Source organism: Lycium barbarum, chromosome 4 (genome assembly GCF_019175385.1).
Source record: "Lycium barbarum isolate Lr01 chromosome 4, ASM1917538v2, whole genome shotgun sequence".
NCBI classification, from domain to species: Eukaryota; Viridiplantae; Streptophyta; class Magnoliopsida; order Solanales; family Solanaceae; genus Lycium; species Lycium barbarum.
Window position 1 is genome coordinate 144,060,918 of NC_083340.1, and position 13,764 is coordinate 144,074,681.

A 13,764-nucleotide genomic window follows, 5' to 3' on the forward strand; every position below is an offset into this window, starting at 1 on the left:
CTTAACAACAGTTTCACTCAACTGCCCCATACACTTTAATTGGTCTTTAACCTCTTCTGGATAAGTTGACCATGAAGCCCACCAAAACAGCTTTTTTGTCTGCAAGGATCTTACATTCTTTGCCCAATTTGCTTCAACATGTTTGGCACAATACCTTCTCTTTGCTTCTGGAAGCACATTTTTAATGGCATCAATTAATCCCTGCATTAGAATATGTACAGAATTGAAGTCAACTAATTACATAAATTAATTGCAGAATTCAAGTGAACAAACTGCAGAATAACAATGCATTGATAAGTAAAATGATTACCTAGTTAAGTCAACTAATCAACTTACTTAGTATACTAACTACAGAATAACGGTGCATAAACAAGTATGATTACCTAAGCTAAGTAGAATAAGTACAAAATTTATGACAACTAAAAACAACAAAGGACAGAATTACCTAAGCTAAGTCAACTAATTAACTCACTTATCTAAGTTAAGTAGAATAAGTATAGAATTTAAGACAACTAAAAAAAACTAAGGACAAAATTAATACAATGTAAAGACAACAAAATTACCTAAGCTAAGTCAACTAATCACCTCACTTATCTAAGTTAAGAAGAATAAGTACAAAATTTAAGACAAATAAAAACAACTAAGGACAAAATTAATACAATGTAAAGGCAACAAAATTACCTAGGCTAAGTTAACTAATCAACTCACTTATCTAAGTTAAGTAGAATAAGTACAAAATTTAAGACAAGGACCTAACTAAAAACAACTTAAGGATAGAATTAATACATTGTAAATACAATAAAGGTACCTTTTGCATGTCTGAGATAAATGTAACTCTTTCTCCCATATTCAGCTCCAATGAAGCCTTCAGATGCTCCATAAACCAGGTCTAACTCCTCTTTGTTTCTTTATCAACAACTGCCCATACTAGAGGATAGAAATGGGTCTGGTTGTCTTGCCCAAGAGCCACTAACAATTGGCCTTTTGCTTTCCCTTTCAAGAAAGTGCCATCAAGACCAATAAATGGCCTCAAACCATCTTTGTATCCCATGTTTAGGGCCTGGAAACAAATGTACATTCTAAGGAATTTTCTTTTGCCTTGAAGTAGTGCCTCCTTAGATAAGTTAATAACCACATTAGATCCAGGATTACTATCCCTCAAAGCTTTGGCATAACCCGCCAACTTGTTGTAATCATCATTGAAACTTCCTTCCAGCTTCTCCAAGATCATTCTCTTTGCCCTTTTACACTTACCAAGAGTAACATTAAGGTTAAAGGCAGCTTACAAATCAGCCCCAATCTCTCTCACTTTGTACTTAGGATCATCTTGCAACTTCCTCTTGAAGTAGTGTGCAATGGTTAAATAATCAACCGTACCGTTCTTAAACTTCTCATTACAATCATGTTTTGTGTTTAATGTCTTCACTCTACAGCCCTCCCTGCCTTTGTCCTTGGATATTAGACAAATAAATTGGCAACCCTCTTCACACCTATATCTCAACCTATTGTTGTCACTCTTTAAAAGCAATAACTCCTTCTTATTAACCATTGCATACAAGCTCAACAAATTCCTAGCTTCATGTATATCTTTGAAAGACATACCACTATGTATCTCTTTATACTCAATAAGGTGTTCAGTAACTTCTTGTTTTCTTTGTGCCAGAAAGCAACCTATCTGTTTAGAGTCATAGTCCAAATGATTTGATTTGAACATTGACCCAAAAGAAAGGTCCAATATGATTACCGTGTGTGTAGTGTGACTCTCACATGGCCATGGGGATTGCCCCTAACATTGTTAAGATAGTAACTTACTCGTACTCAATATTTATATCTAATTAATTAAAGAATATGTGACATGTATTTTTTTTGTATACACTCATTTCACTTAACAATAACTAATTAATACATATTTTACTACACATCACGTAATCATGATTAATTAATATTATACGCGTAGAATCGTGCCACACTCTAAAAAGGAACTAGACAACCATTTATATCAATCTGAAAATCTACTTACTGCATTTTTGAATTCGGCTTGCAGGATCTGTGTAACCTATATTTAATGATTTGGTTCCTTTTCATTACAAAAACTAGTAGAAAAGATAATTAATTTGACGCGTAGAACACTAAAATAGACATTCCATTTGGAGTCTAGAAGACCGTCACAAAACCAAACAGGAAAAAAAAGAAGCAAGGAACGTCAAGACAACAGCCGTTACTCTTAAGGCCGTTTTGTTTGTACAGTCAGACCTCTTTATAATTCCAATTTGTTTTACTGGGGTTTTATTAACTGGTCTGATTTTCTCTGGAATCGATCTTTCATGTTATATTTTACTTCTTTGTAACAACGTTTTACTTATAACAATTGTGGCATTCATTATACCGGTATACTCTTTGTAAAATTACCTCTCTGTAATAGCCATACTCAAATATTGTGTAAAAATATTTTGTAAGAAATATATTACAATATTGTTTACACAAAAAATCGTTACAGTTGAATTTGTGTATGTGGTCAAGGACACGTGAATCAATATGACGAATATTGAGATAATATGTAAAATTAAGCAAGATAATTATAAAGAAAGGTAAAGGAATTTAAAGCAATAGCCCGAGCCTTAGGGAAGCCTTTGAGCTAGAGTCTCTAGGCAAGCGAACAATCAGACCTTTGCTTAGTTGAACAAAAGCAGTTAGGAACTAAGAGCAAAATAAGAGCAAAGTAATTCTTGTATATATTTTCTGATGATTCTTACAGTGAGATAAGCACCTCTATTTATACTTGAGCAATGGTGTGCATGATCCACAAATCATGCTCTCTTCACTACCAATATTAATGCCAAAAGTAATAAAAGGTAATAAAGATATTTAATGTAGACTTAATGTTATGACAATGAATGGCAATGAAGGGCAATAATGCACATTTAAGACAGGAGGAAGACTTGGGGTCTCTTGTAACGGTTACATATTGAATGACGTTTGACTGGTGAGTTGGCATGCTTCTTCGGACCCTTTGTAGTTTCTGTCTCCGGTAGCGGCTGCCAAGTTACTCCTCCGAAGCATCATTAAACTTTCCCGGAGCCCCTGCTTGCTGACTCAAATCTGACATGTCACCATCGCCACGTGTCATCCTTTGATATGTCTACTTGGTGTCGACGAATTTTACCCTATGCAGATAGTCCTCCTACTTTTTGGTTATTCGCTCAGATGTGACTGGGAAGTGGAAGGATTTTCCCTTCTTGCCGGAACGTCATGTAATCACCCTTCGCCTGCCTCATTAAAAACCTTGCTATAAAAACTCAATTGGGACCAAAACTGGGCAAAGGGAAAAAGAGTACAGGATTTAGGGATTCAGATGACAACTCTGCCACTGGTTTTGTCTTCTGTCAACGACCGGTTAGTGATGAAAAAGTATCATCTCTATAGAAAGCTTGATCTCAAATTTTTAGTGTTTATACGAAAATTTTAATCGTTGAGTTTCGACTCTCAGGTTTTTAGTTTTTCCTAAAACTTTTAAACTTTTGAATCTTGACTCTTGTTTTTTTTTTAATCGTTTTTATTACAAAGGGGGTAGAAAAAAAAGAAATGGGGTAGGGGATTACAATGTGAGGATTCAAGCCCTCACCAACAATGTAAAAGTTCAAGTAACCAATCAACTGAGCTACTAAGTCCCTACACTTTTGGGTTTTTAGTTTTCCCCAAAACTTTTATAACCTCGCAGTCTTAGAAGCAGGGGATATTAATGACTATGGATTTAAATCTTCTGGTTTTGGTAAAGTTCCGAATAACATGTCCGGTTAACTTTACGAACTGGAAACAAAGCGTCCGACTTTTTTGCCATTTAACTTGACAGCTTTATAAGAGAAGGCCATTTTATTTCGGTGCTTATGAAGAGGACGTCTCTTGTTCCTTTAGGCACAATTGTTTGGATTTGTAATCCTTATTTTCTTTTAAGGGTGAGCAAATTTAAGAATGATTTCATTTCATTCAGACGTATACAAGAATATTCAGAAGGTGCAAGTTTTGCTTCATTCTATTCCTTGAACGTACACAAGTGTTTACAACTTTGCGTATATGACAGTTTACATGAAATGAAAAAAAACATTGCAAGAGAATTATGGTCGGGCTGACATCTATTGGGTCTAGCCGGTTCCTGATTCTGATTCCTTCTTTTTTTAGAGATTGATCTGGCAACCCCCATTTCTTTTCTTTCTTTCGGAGCCAGTTCAGTCTATATATATATATATATATTGTTGTTGTTGTTGTTATTGTTCCGGAGCCATCTTTAGATGCTTCCGGTACTTATTATTGTGGTTTCCACTACTTTGATGTAACAGTCCCTAGTGTCTGTAGACATTACTATTTTTTATCTGAGTTGCTTTCCAGTGACTCGCTCCAGAAACTCTTCTGCCTTTTACTAGTCCGTGGACCTGACGAGTATAGTTCAAACCGATGTCTTGAATACCTCCGATCAAAGTTCAGTTGACCTTGATTATAGGCCGTAAGAGATGCCGATATATTTACATGTTCATCTTCTACGGGAATCTTCGACGTACATCGATTGTAAACATCTTCCCATGTCATTGCCTGGAACTCTAGCATATTTTCCTTGAGTTTTCGTGAAGCAACCGAATTCAGAGTGTTGAGACCCATAGTGAAAGCCTCAGTTCCCCATTCATCCGGAACCACGAGGAGAAAACATCCTTTCCTTATGGAACCGGGAGATGAAGTCACAGAGCAACTCGGTCTCCGCTTGCGTTAAGCGGAAGATGTATGCCTTTCGCGTTCGCACCTTCCGGACTCCAGCATGTGCTTTGATAAATATTTCTATGAGCATAGCAAATGAATTAATAGAGTGTTCGGACAAAATAGAATACCAAGTTAAAGCCCCTTTAGCCAATGTCTCGCCAAATTTCTTGATCAAGACTGATTCGATCTCATTCAGTTTTGGGTCATTTTCCTTGACAGCCATGTTATAAAGCCATTTTGTGCTCCTGCAGATCTGTCATCCCGTCATACTTGATATGTCCGGCATTTTGAACCTGTTTGGGATCAACTCCGACGCGACTTCGGGCTTCTATGCTCGCTGACTATATCTCTTTGCATCTGGGCCCTTTAAGATTTGCGGAGCCCCCGATATTTGATCCATACAGTCTTGCAACTCTTTCGCGTTCTTTTTTGCTTCCTTAGCGCTTTTTTTTATCTTATCAGTTATGTCTTTTATAAATTGCAAGACTTGTGTCCGGAAAAGATCATCTCAGATGGATTCCCTCCCGGACGTGTCTTCATTCCCAACTGTCTTTCCCTCAATTAGGTCTCCACTGGGTGCATTGTTTCCAATAGTGGGTGCCGGAAGAGTCCCCCCAGGCCTTCTGACTCCGGCGTTTGGATTGCCAGAAAGTGCTGAGATAGTTTGCCTCATGAATTTCATCTCCTCCATCAGTGACTTTTGTTGCTCCCTCACGATCTACATTGCTTCTTGGGGTGTTTCGCCAGCAGGCGTTATTTCCTCTATAACCCGCTGATTTAGACCGTTTCCGGGGGCAGTTGCTCCAACGTTGTTTCTCGGAGTGATATGAGTTTAATCATCGGTAGTGTTTGTCATATCTGAAATATGTGTTCTAATAAAAAAGACTTAAGAGAATTAATATAAGACAATGAGTCACAATGATACCACAATTAGGTGGGCACCAAACTATTTACACGGAAAATCGTTACAGTTGAATTTGTGTACGTGGTCAGAGACACGTGGATCAATATGATCAAATAGTGAGATAATATGTAAAATTAAGCAAGATAATTATAAAGAAAGCTAGAGGAATTCAAAGCAATAGCCTAAGCCTGGAGAAGCTTTTGAGCTAGAGTCTCCGGGCAAGCGAACAATCAGATTTTCGCTTAGTTAAACAAAAGCAATTAGGAACTAAGAGAAAAACAAGAGCAAAGTAATTCTTGTATGTATTTTCTGATGATTCTTACGGTGAGATAAGCACATCTATTTATACTAGAGCTATGGGGTGCATGATCCGCAAATCATGCCCTCTTCATTACCAATATTAATGCCAAAGGTAATAAAATATAATAAAGATATTTAATGCTATGATAATGAATGGCAATGAAGGGCAATAATGCACATTGAAGACCGCAGGAAAACTTGGGGTTTCTTGTAACAGTTGCACATTGTGTGACGTTTGGCCGGTGAGCTGGCATGCTTCTCCGGACCCTTTGTAGTTTCTGTCTCCAGTATCGGATGTCAAGTTACTCCTCCGGAGCATCGTTATGCTTTCCCGGAGCCTCTCTCTTGCTGACTCAAATTTGACATGTCACCATTGCCACGTGTCATCCTTTGATACGTCCCCTTGGTGTCGACGGATTTTACCCTATACAAGTATGTATAAAAATAAAATATTAAAATATTTATGATAATCATCATTAATGTCATACACACAGAAAATTTCAAGTGCGAATATCTACAAGGATAAAAATTATATTTCTCATAGTAACCTGATTTAGTTTTGCAAAATTTCAAAACCAATTCAAGTGTTATATGATACTAAGAGACCGGGAATTACGAAACAATCTACAATCGTAAAATTCTTACGTCAAACTTGAAATATTTTTGTTTTCAATTAATTTTAAATGCATATGTTCCTTAGATTTTAAATCTTTATTGGTATAGTGCAACTAATTATGGATTTATTAGTAACTTATTAGTATTTTCAGTTTTTAATTAATGAAAGATGAAAATTAATTGAAATTAACAAGTATTTTGTTTTATTTTATAATATCAAAAGTAGAGAAAAATATTTTTTTGCGTACTTTTGGTTATAGGAACTGTTGACACCCAATTTTGTCCCTCTTTTATTTAATTTGCTCGAGTTTCTAAATTTACTGACGAGCCAAATACTTTATTTTTCACAATATTTTATTGCTACTACTATTAATATCACTATTTTTATTTTCAACATTATAAGCATTACTTTATCACAAATTTTAAACGGTTAGTCATCGTGTCGTTTTCGGGTCTGGACTCGTTAAATTAATTACAAGACAACGCTTTGTTAAATCCTTATTTTCTACATATTAATTATTAATTGTCTTCACATAGTATATATTGTACTAGTTATTAAATTAGAAGCCCAACAATAATTAAATAAAGGAAAAAGGATCAACAATTTTCAGCCAAATTAATGACCCGAAATACAAATGCAATATTATTTCCCTATTTAAATAAACAACCCACATTTTAATACCCAACCCACATTATATCAGCCCACATTTAAATTAATCGACCAGCCCATTTTTCTACCCTAATGGACCAGCCCATACCCGTCATTAACCCGACCCAGTCTGGCCCAATCTTACCTTTAACCCTTCAACCGGCCTCCCTCTTTCTCTCTTTACCCTTCTCTCTCTCTTTCTCCTTACTCTCACCGCCGCACCTCCTCCTCTTCCTCTCTTCTCTCCTCACGTTCCACCCACTTCATCCCTGCCATCTCACGTTCCCTTGTCCCCCACGCCTCTGCCATCCTCTCTGCCGCCTCCACTCCTCTTTGTTCCCCACGCCTCATACGCTCCTCTCTCTCATATTTCAACGAATCAAGACAAAACTTGTTTGAGGAGGTCAGATTCTGTCGGCTCTGCATCAGAACATATTTTTATGTTTGTTTCTCGCTCTAGATTTGAACCCCAAGTGGAACCCTAAAACCAATCTATAAATACATCTTTAAATCTTCAGCAAAATGGGGGATTTTTCAGATTTTTGAGGACTGAACGTTTTCGAAGAAAAGGAATCCCTACTCTTTTTTTTTAAATATATCTGGCTTGATTCATCAAAGAAGGGATACTTTACTACCCTCAACATTTTCTACTTTACCTACTCTAAATCTGGGATTCTTGTTTAAATTCCATTCTGTTTTGGGTACATTCGAGTTCGAGCGTAGATTCGAGGCTTCGACATCCCAGTTCATTGCGCGCAAAACAGGTAAACTTCGATATAATTGTCACTCGTGATCTTTAATTTCTGCTTGTTTAAGATTTTTAGTTTATGCTGCTATATGTTTAGTGATTATGTAGTTTCGTTGTCGTCGCGTTATTCGTTTGACGTTTGGGGTTTGTTAGGATAAGACATTAATCATTAATCGAATCTGAAAGGTGTCTATTGTTGTTTAAGAATGAATTTCCAGGATTTAGGACGTATTTAAAACCGCATATACGTAGGATATACAGTGGGGTATCAAGATAAGAAGAAAACATACATTTGATATACATCTGGTATACACACCACTTGTGTATATCTTAGGTATATTACATATACGATTAGAACAGACCAGCATTGTCTCTCTTTTACTCTATTTTTTCAAAATAAGATACCCTGTCATGAATGTAATCTGTTCGGGTGGATATGATAGAATGATCGTACGACATATCGATGTTGGTTGTTGATTTAATCTGGTCTCAAATCTGTGTTCTATACTCAATCCTGTTAGCAATCCTCTATTTTCTTCTATATTATTGTATTTGCATTTCTTCCGTGTATTCTAGTTGTGTCTATCTGCTTAATTTGATGTTGCTGCGTCATTTTTTTTCTGTTGCCTGTATAATTCAGTTGTCATGTTCTAGGGTGCTAGTCATCTTCTGTTTAGTTGAGTTAGTGGGTTGTAATGATTCAGTTCGATCATCAATGTCTAGTGTAGTCTTCATGCCCTGTTAGTTTGATTATCACATTTAGTTCGTTTAGCTTAATTTGTCATGTGGTCTGGTACCGATGGTCCATCTCTGTATTTAATTTGGTCCTTGTCATTGCATGACACGACGCTGGCTCCCAGTTGCTTAGGTTAGTTCTGTTTTAAGGTTGTGCGCTGTTTGGTATAAATGGATTTGGTTTAGCAGGAATATTAATGTATCTCACGGGCTGGTTATGATTTCACCGTGGCTTCTTATTTATTTCTCGACATCAACAATGATAGTTAATCCCCTGTATTAATTCGGTTGCTACTGTTTGGTATACAGATGTCTATAGAAATGGATGTTTGTCCATGCTTTATATGTATTCATCTATGAATCTGACTCAATATAAGTGTGAACAAGAAAGACTATCGTCAGAACGATATGTGAACTTCTCCTTTTTATAAACTTGGTTTGGTTTTGGTCACTATAACCAGAAACTAGCAAACCCCTATGATTGTACACCTGCTACTGTTGGTTGTATTTGCATATACAATGCCTGAAAAAATGAATTAAAAGCAACTAGGAAACTGTTGCTGCGTTTAACCATTTTGCTGCCTCGTTTGGGCCATGAACCACTGAATTAGACTATGATTTTACCAATTATGTCATGTATACCCTGTATATACTTGAACAAATTGATAGCCATATGTGCATGCCTTGAGCAGTTCTTGAGTGTGCAACATTTCTTATTTCTTCGCCAACATGGTTGCTGTCATACTATGTCAAAAAGAACACTGTTAGAATTTACTTCCTTTGATTTCTATAGCATATTTCGCCTCTAAGCTCTTTCCATCTAAATGGTTAGGCATAGTCACGTAGGTAGGAATGTCTACACATAAGATATACCAAAATATCCACAGTATATATGTAATCTACTGATTTGTTTTGAGCTATAATTTACATGTTTAATCTTATTCATCGATTATATACTAATCTTTTTCTTTTCATTTTTATGCATGACATCTCGCATACGAGTCCAAGCGACTCGTCGTCTTCTCCCGCATTTGGTGTTGGGCTAAAAAGCCCCAACGTGAACTACTCTCTATCAGTCCCAGCAACAGCATAATTCCAGCAGTCACAAAGTGGGCTGAGCCCATTTAAATCATTTTAATCCCCTATTTTATTTCTTATTTTGTGCATTTAATTGGTAATTGTATGACTGATACTTTACTTGTTTATTTGCTTAGATTAAGTGAACCTTAGCAGAATTAGTAGGTTAGTAATGGATAGTTAAATTCCACAAATTACATTCTCCTTTATTTATGTTCTAAACTATTTATAGTATCTATAACATTTATTTGGAGCAAGTGATTTTCAAACAATATGCCTACACATTCTTGTGTTAAAGGAATCATTTTTCATCTTAGGATTTTCAAAACATCACAATTTGTACACTAATGTTAGTTTATCTTGAGAAATGAAAGGCAAATTAGTTTCAACGGATAACTCTTCCACTTTAGTTTCTTTCTAACACTTGAAATACATAATTGTTTGAAACAACCTTAGCACAATATATATATATTAAACTACTAGCCTTTATATGAAGCCTTTAATATTTATTCAACATTAATTTTACATTAACTCTTTGAATTTGTGAGTCGTCATAACTCACTTTTCTCCAAATATATATAAACATCACATATTCCGTTTCTTTTAGTTTATTTTAACTAAACTCTTTACACGAATTATTGTGTTTTCTACAAGTATTATTTTAAACAACACTATTACACTTTCATTTAAAACTTTAACAACATTTATATGTCGTGTTTTCAAAATAGCATTGGAAATACTCTTTTATACAAATTGTTATTTTTCTACAAGTCCTATTTTAAATAGCATTCTTACATGGCTATTTACCACTTTAGTCATATATACAAAACTACTTTCTTTTTTTATAATACTATATTTACACTTGGCCTAATTAAATTTTAGTCCGGTCGGTTAACCATTGTTAATGGGTCTTAAAGGGTGCCTAATACCTTCCCTTTAGACTAATTGAACCCTTACCTAGAATCTTAAGTTTCGCAGACCTTAAATAGAGTTAACTTTAAACATAACTTTAATAAACTTTAGGTGTCCTAATTCACCATAAATAATTAGGTGGCGACTCCTTAATAAAAATAAACAGGAATCACCAATACGTCATACTCCTAAATCAATCCCGGTTAAAATGGGGTATGACAGGAACTATATGAGATTTAAACATCATATATTAGTATACATACACAATAGCACCTCATTATAGCAGTCATGAAATTTTCGGACAGACGCTGCCATTATTGAGAGGTTTGACTATAAATAAAATATAGGGAGATTAAAATACATGAATTGTAATATTGATTGATATTAATAATATGTTACTAATGGTAATATAGCAGTATTAAATTGCATTGAGAGAACGGAAAAAGGTTATATATACCGTTCTACTTTCAAATAAGGTTCATATATATCCTTCATTATACTATTGGAACATAAATACCTCTACCGTTATAATTTGGGCTCAAATATGCCCTTATCTGTTAAATGTCTAGGTCCCAACTTTAAAATAGACACATGGAGGGTTGAGATTAATTTAAAAGACCCAGGTCATTTTTGCCCCGTCAAACACCCAAAATTATCCATGACCCGACCCAAATGAAGCTTCAAATATCAACAATGGAGCAATGTCGAAGTTCTTTCCTCAATTTAGTTTTGACAGTTTCAAAAACAATAAGTTGATGATTCTCAACGTCCAAGATGACACAACACTTCAAAAATCTCAGCAACTCAGAATTTGATGAGTCAACAGTGAAAAACTGTTGATGAACTTTGATTTTTTTTTTAATCTGAGCTCAAATAATTTTCAATACTCAATTGCTTTACAGCAACTTCTAATACGAGCTTTAAAAGTTTATCGACCACAACTTCGAATGTCAAGACCCAACAGATTCGTTTCCAACTTCTCCACCCAATGTGCATTCTAATTTTAGCTCAAAAATCCAAGCCCAATTGAATTTCAAGCACCACATCAATTGAACTTTCGAAAATTCAGAAGTGAACTCGGACAATAAACTCAACGAGAATACAATGAACTAGTTTTAAAAATTTTGCATCTTTTAATTTTTTTGCATTTATATTGCGTGAGGCTAATCATTTGTTTTGACCAACAAGTCGTTTTGTTTTCGTTTGACTTAATGGGTTTGGGCAAGAAAGTATTTAAGTGGGGGCAAATGGGTTCAGATGGGATACAAGTATGAAGAAGATTTGAATTGAAATGACTTGAAAGATGATTGCTTGATCATATTTTAATTAATGCCTAACGTTTTAAGCCTTGATTTTTGCGAAGTTGCTGAGATATTTGAAGTGTCGTGTGTTTTTGGATATTGAAATAAGCAAAAACGAGTTGGGTGAATTAATTTGACGGGTCGGATTCAGAGAATAATTTGATCCGGATGAAATTATAAGGGGAAATGGGTTGGGCGTTTAGGATTAGGACACGTGGCAGTCTGGTTAGATTAGGGGTAAATTTGGATCATAGTATATTAGTATAACAGTAAGAACATAATTAACCTAATAATATAACGAAGGGTGTGAATAAATTATTTCTCAAAGTTCAGGGGTAATTTTGAACATTTTTCTTTGACAGAAACTGATGCGCGGGCTAGACGTGTTATAAGTTACAGACTTATCCAATTATTCTTTATGCCGGCGGGGGACCACGTGAACACTCAAACACATTATTAGAAAGTTAATACATTAAGCCATCAAATGCGCCTTAAATCTAGTTTGATTGCAATTGGACTATTTTTTTTTACCATAATAACCATCAACTTACTTATGGAAGATTTAATTTATAATCCAACACAAACGTTATATAAATTATATGATTTCTGTGTAAAGAAGATTGATATAACTGACTATAAATAAAACAGAAAATGAAATAACTTTACAGAGATTTCCTGCGTTTTATTACAGATAATATTCTGTGTCATTTTGTCTTACTTACTACCCTTATCTAAAGATAGTTAATTGACACTCCTTTGCAGAAAAATTGCACAGTGTAAATAGCAAAAAATATTTTATGTATATACACTACTCCATGTCAAATCCTCTTGATCTTTTCTCGTGTTTAATTAGTTTTTCATATTTGAAATCTTCTTAGTAAGTTTATATTCATCACTATCTTGAATAAAATATTATAACAATAACCACATATCCAGTGTAATTCATAATTAGGGTCTAAAAAAGATAGAGTATACGCAAACTTTATTCCTACCTTGATAGACAGAGAGAAGAGAAAGCATGACAAAGACCCAATAAATTCTTCTCATTTCTTTAACGTGAGATATTATCACTTTATTCCCCTTCACAATATCCAGCCCAAAGGTCATGGATTCGAATCCCATTCACACACAAAAAAATATCTAACAATATACATAAATAGTATGGCGTTATGCTATATTAGTGTGCTTTAACTAGTTGGGAGTAAGTTACCATATTTTCTTAGTTTATCAAAACTACACTCATTAACAGTTATAGTAATTTCCTCTAAGCGACTTCATAAGTAAAAATGCATATAATTTTTTTTTTTAAAAAAAGGGTCAAACACGCTGGACAGTCCAAACAACCAAGAGCTCACCAAAGAGGATCAAAGGCTGCTTTGATGTACGTGGGGCAGCAACTAGAAGTAGCGAGGAACAAGACAAGGTTTCAGCATTTTTGTTTGAGTTTTAAGTTATGTGCACTCATAGATTATAAGTAAAATATGTTTATAAAAAATAATTTAATTTGATATCATTAATAGGTAGCTATAACAGGTTAAGTTTTATTATTAGTGTTATTACCCTCTTAGTTTATATATATTTAAAAATGCTTTCTCATTTCAATAAGGTCTTGGGCGTTTTATTATAATCCAAGATAAATATTCTGGGATTATTTTATCTCAAGTTTGGTGCAAGTCTGGTTTCAATAATTATTATTTTTATATCATACTTTACTCAGGATATAACACTCCCAAAATTATTAATTCCGAGATAAAACAACAAATTTACGCAGTTAACT

General features: G+C 34.7%; 1 protein-coding gene across 1 annotated transcript; it reads right to left on the minus strand.

Moving 5' to 3' along the window:
- Window positions 1-889: 889 nt before the first annotated feature.
- Window positions 890-4,969, minus strand: LOC132637975 (uncharacterized). Its single transcript, XM_060354978.1, has 4 exons — window positions 4,875-4,969; window positions 4,522-4,705; window positions 1,310-1,675; window positions 890-1,249 (listed from the first exon to the last, which is right to left on the minus strand). The coding sequence occupies exons 1-4, from the start codon at window positions 4,967-4,969 to the stop codon at window positions 890-892; spliced, it is 1,005 nt and encodes a 334-aa protein (XP_060210961.1).
- Between the last annotated feature and the right edge of the window lie 8,795 nt (window positions 4,970-13,764).

What these genes read in the sequence shown, in the direction of transcription:
- LOC132637975 (XM_060354978.1), bottom strand. Translation starts at nt 4,969, where the DNA reads ATGGCTGTCAAGGAAAATGACCCAAAACTGAATGAGATCGAATCAGTC. An exon ending in GCTAAAGGGGCTTTAACTTG is followed by an intron (nt 4,706 to 4,874) that starts GTATTCTATTTT and finishes CGGTTCCATAAG; the next exon opens with GAAAGGATGTTTTCTCCTCG. An exon ending in TTCCCGTAGAAGATGAACAT is followed by an intron (nt 1,676 to 4,521) that starts GTAAATATATCG and finishes GACTCTAAACAG; the next exon opens with ATAGGTTGCTTTCTGGCACA.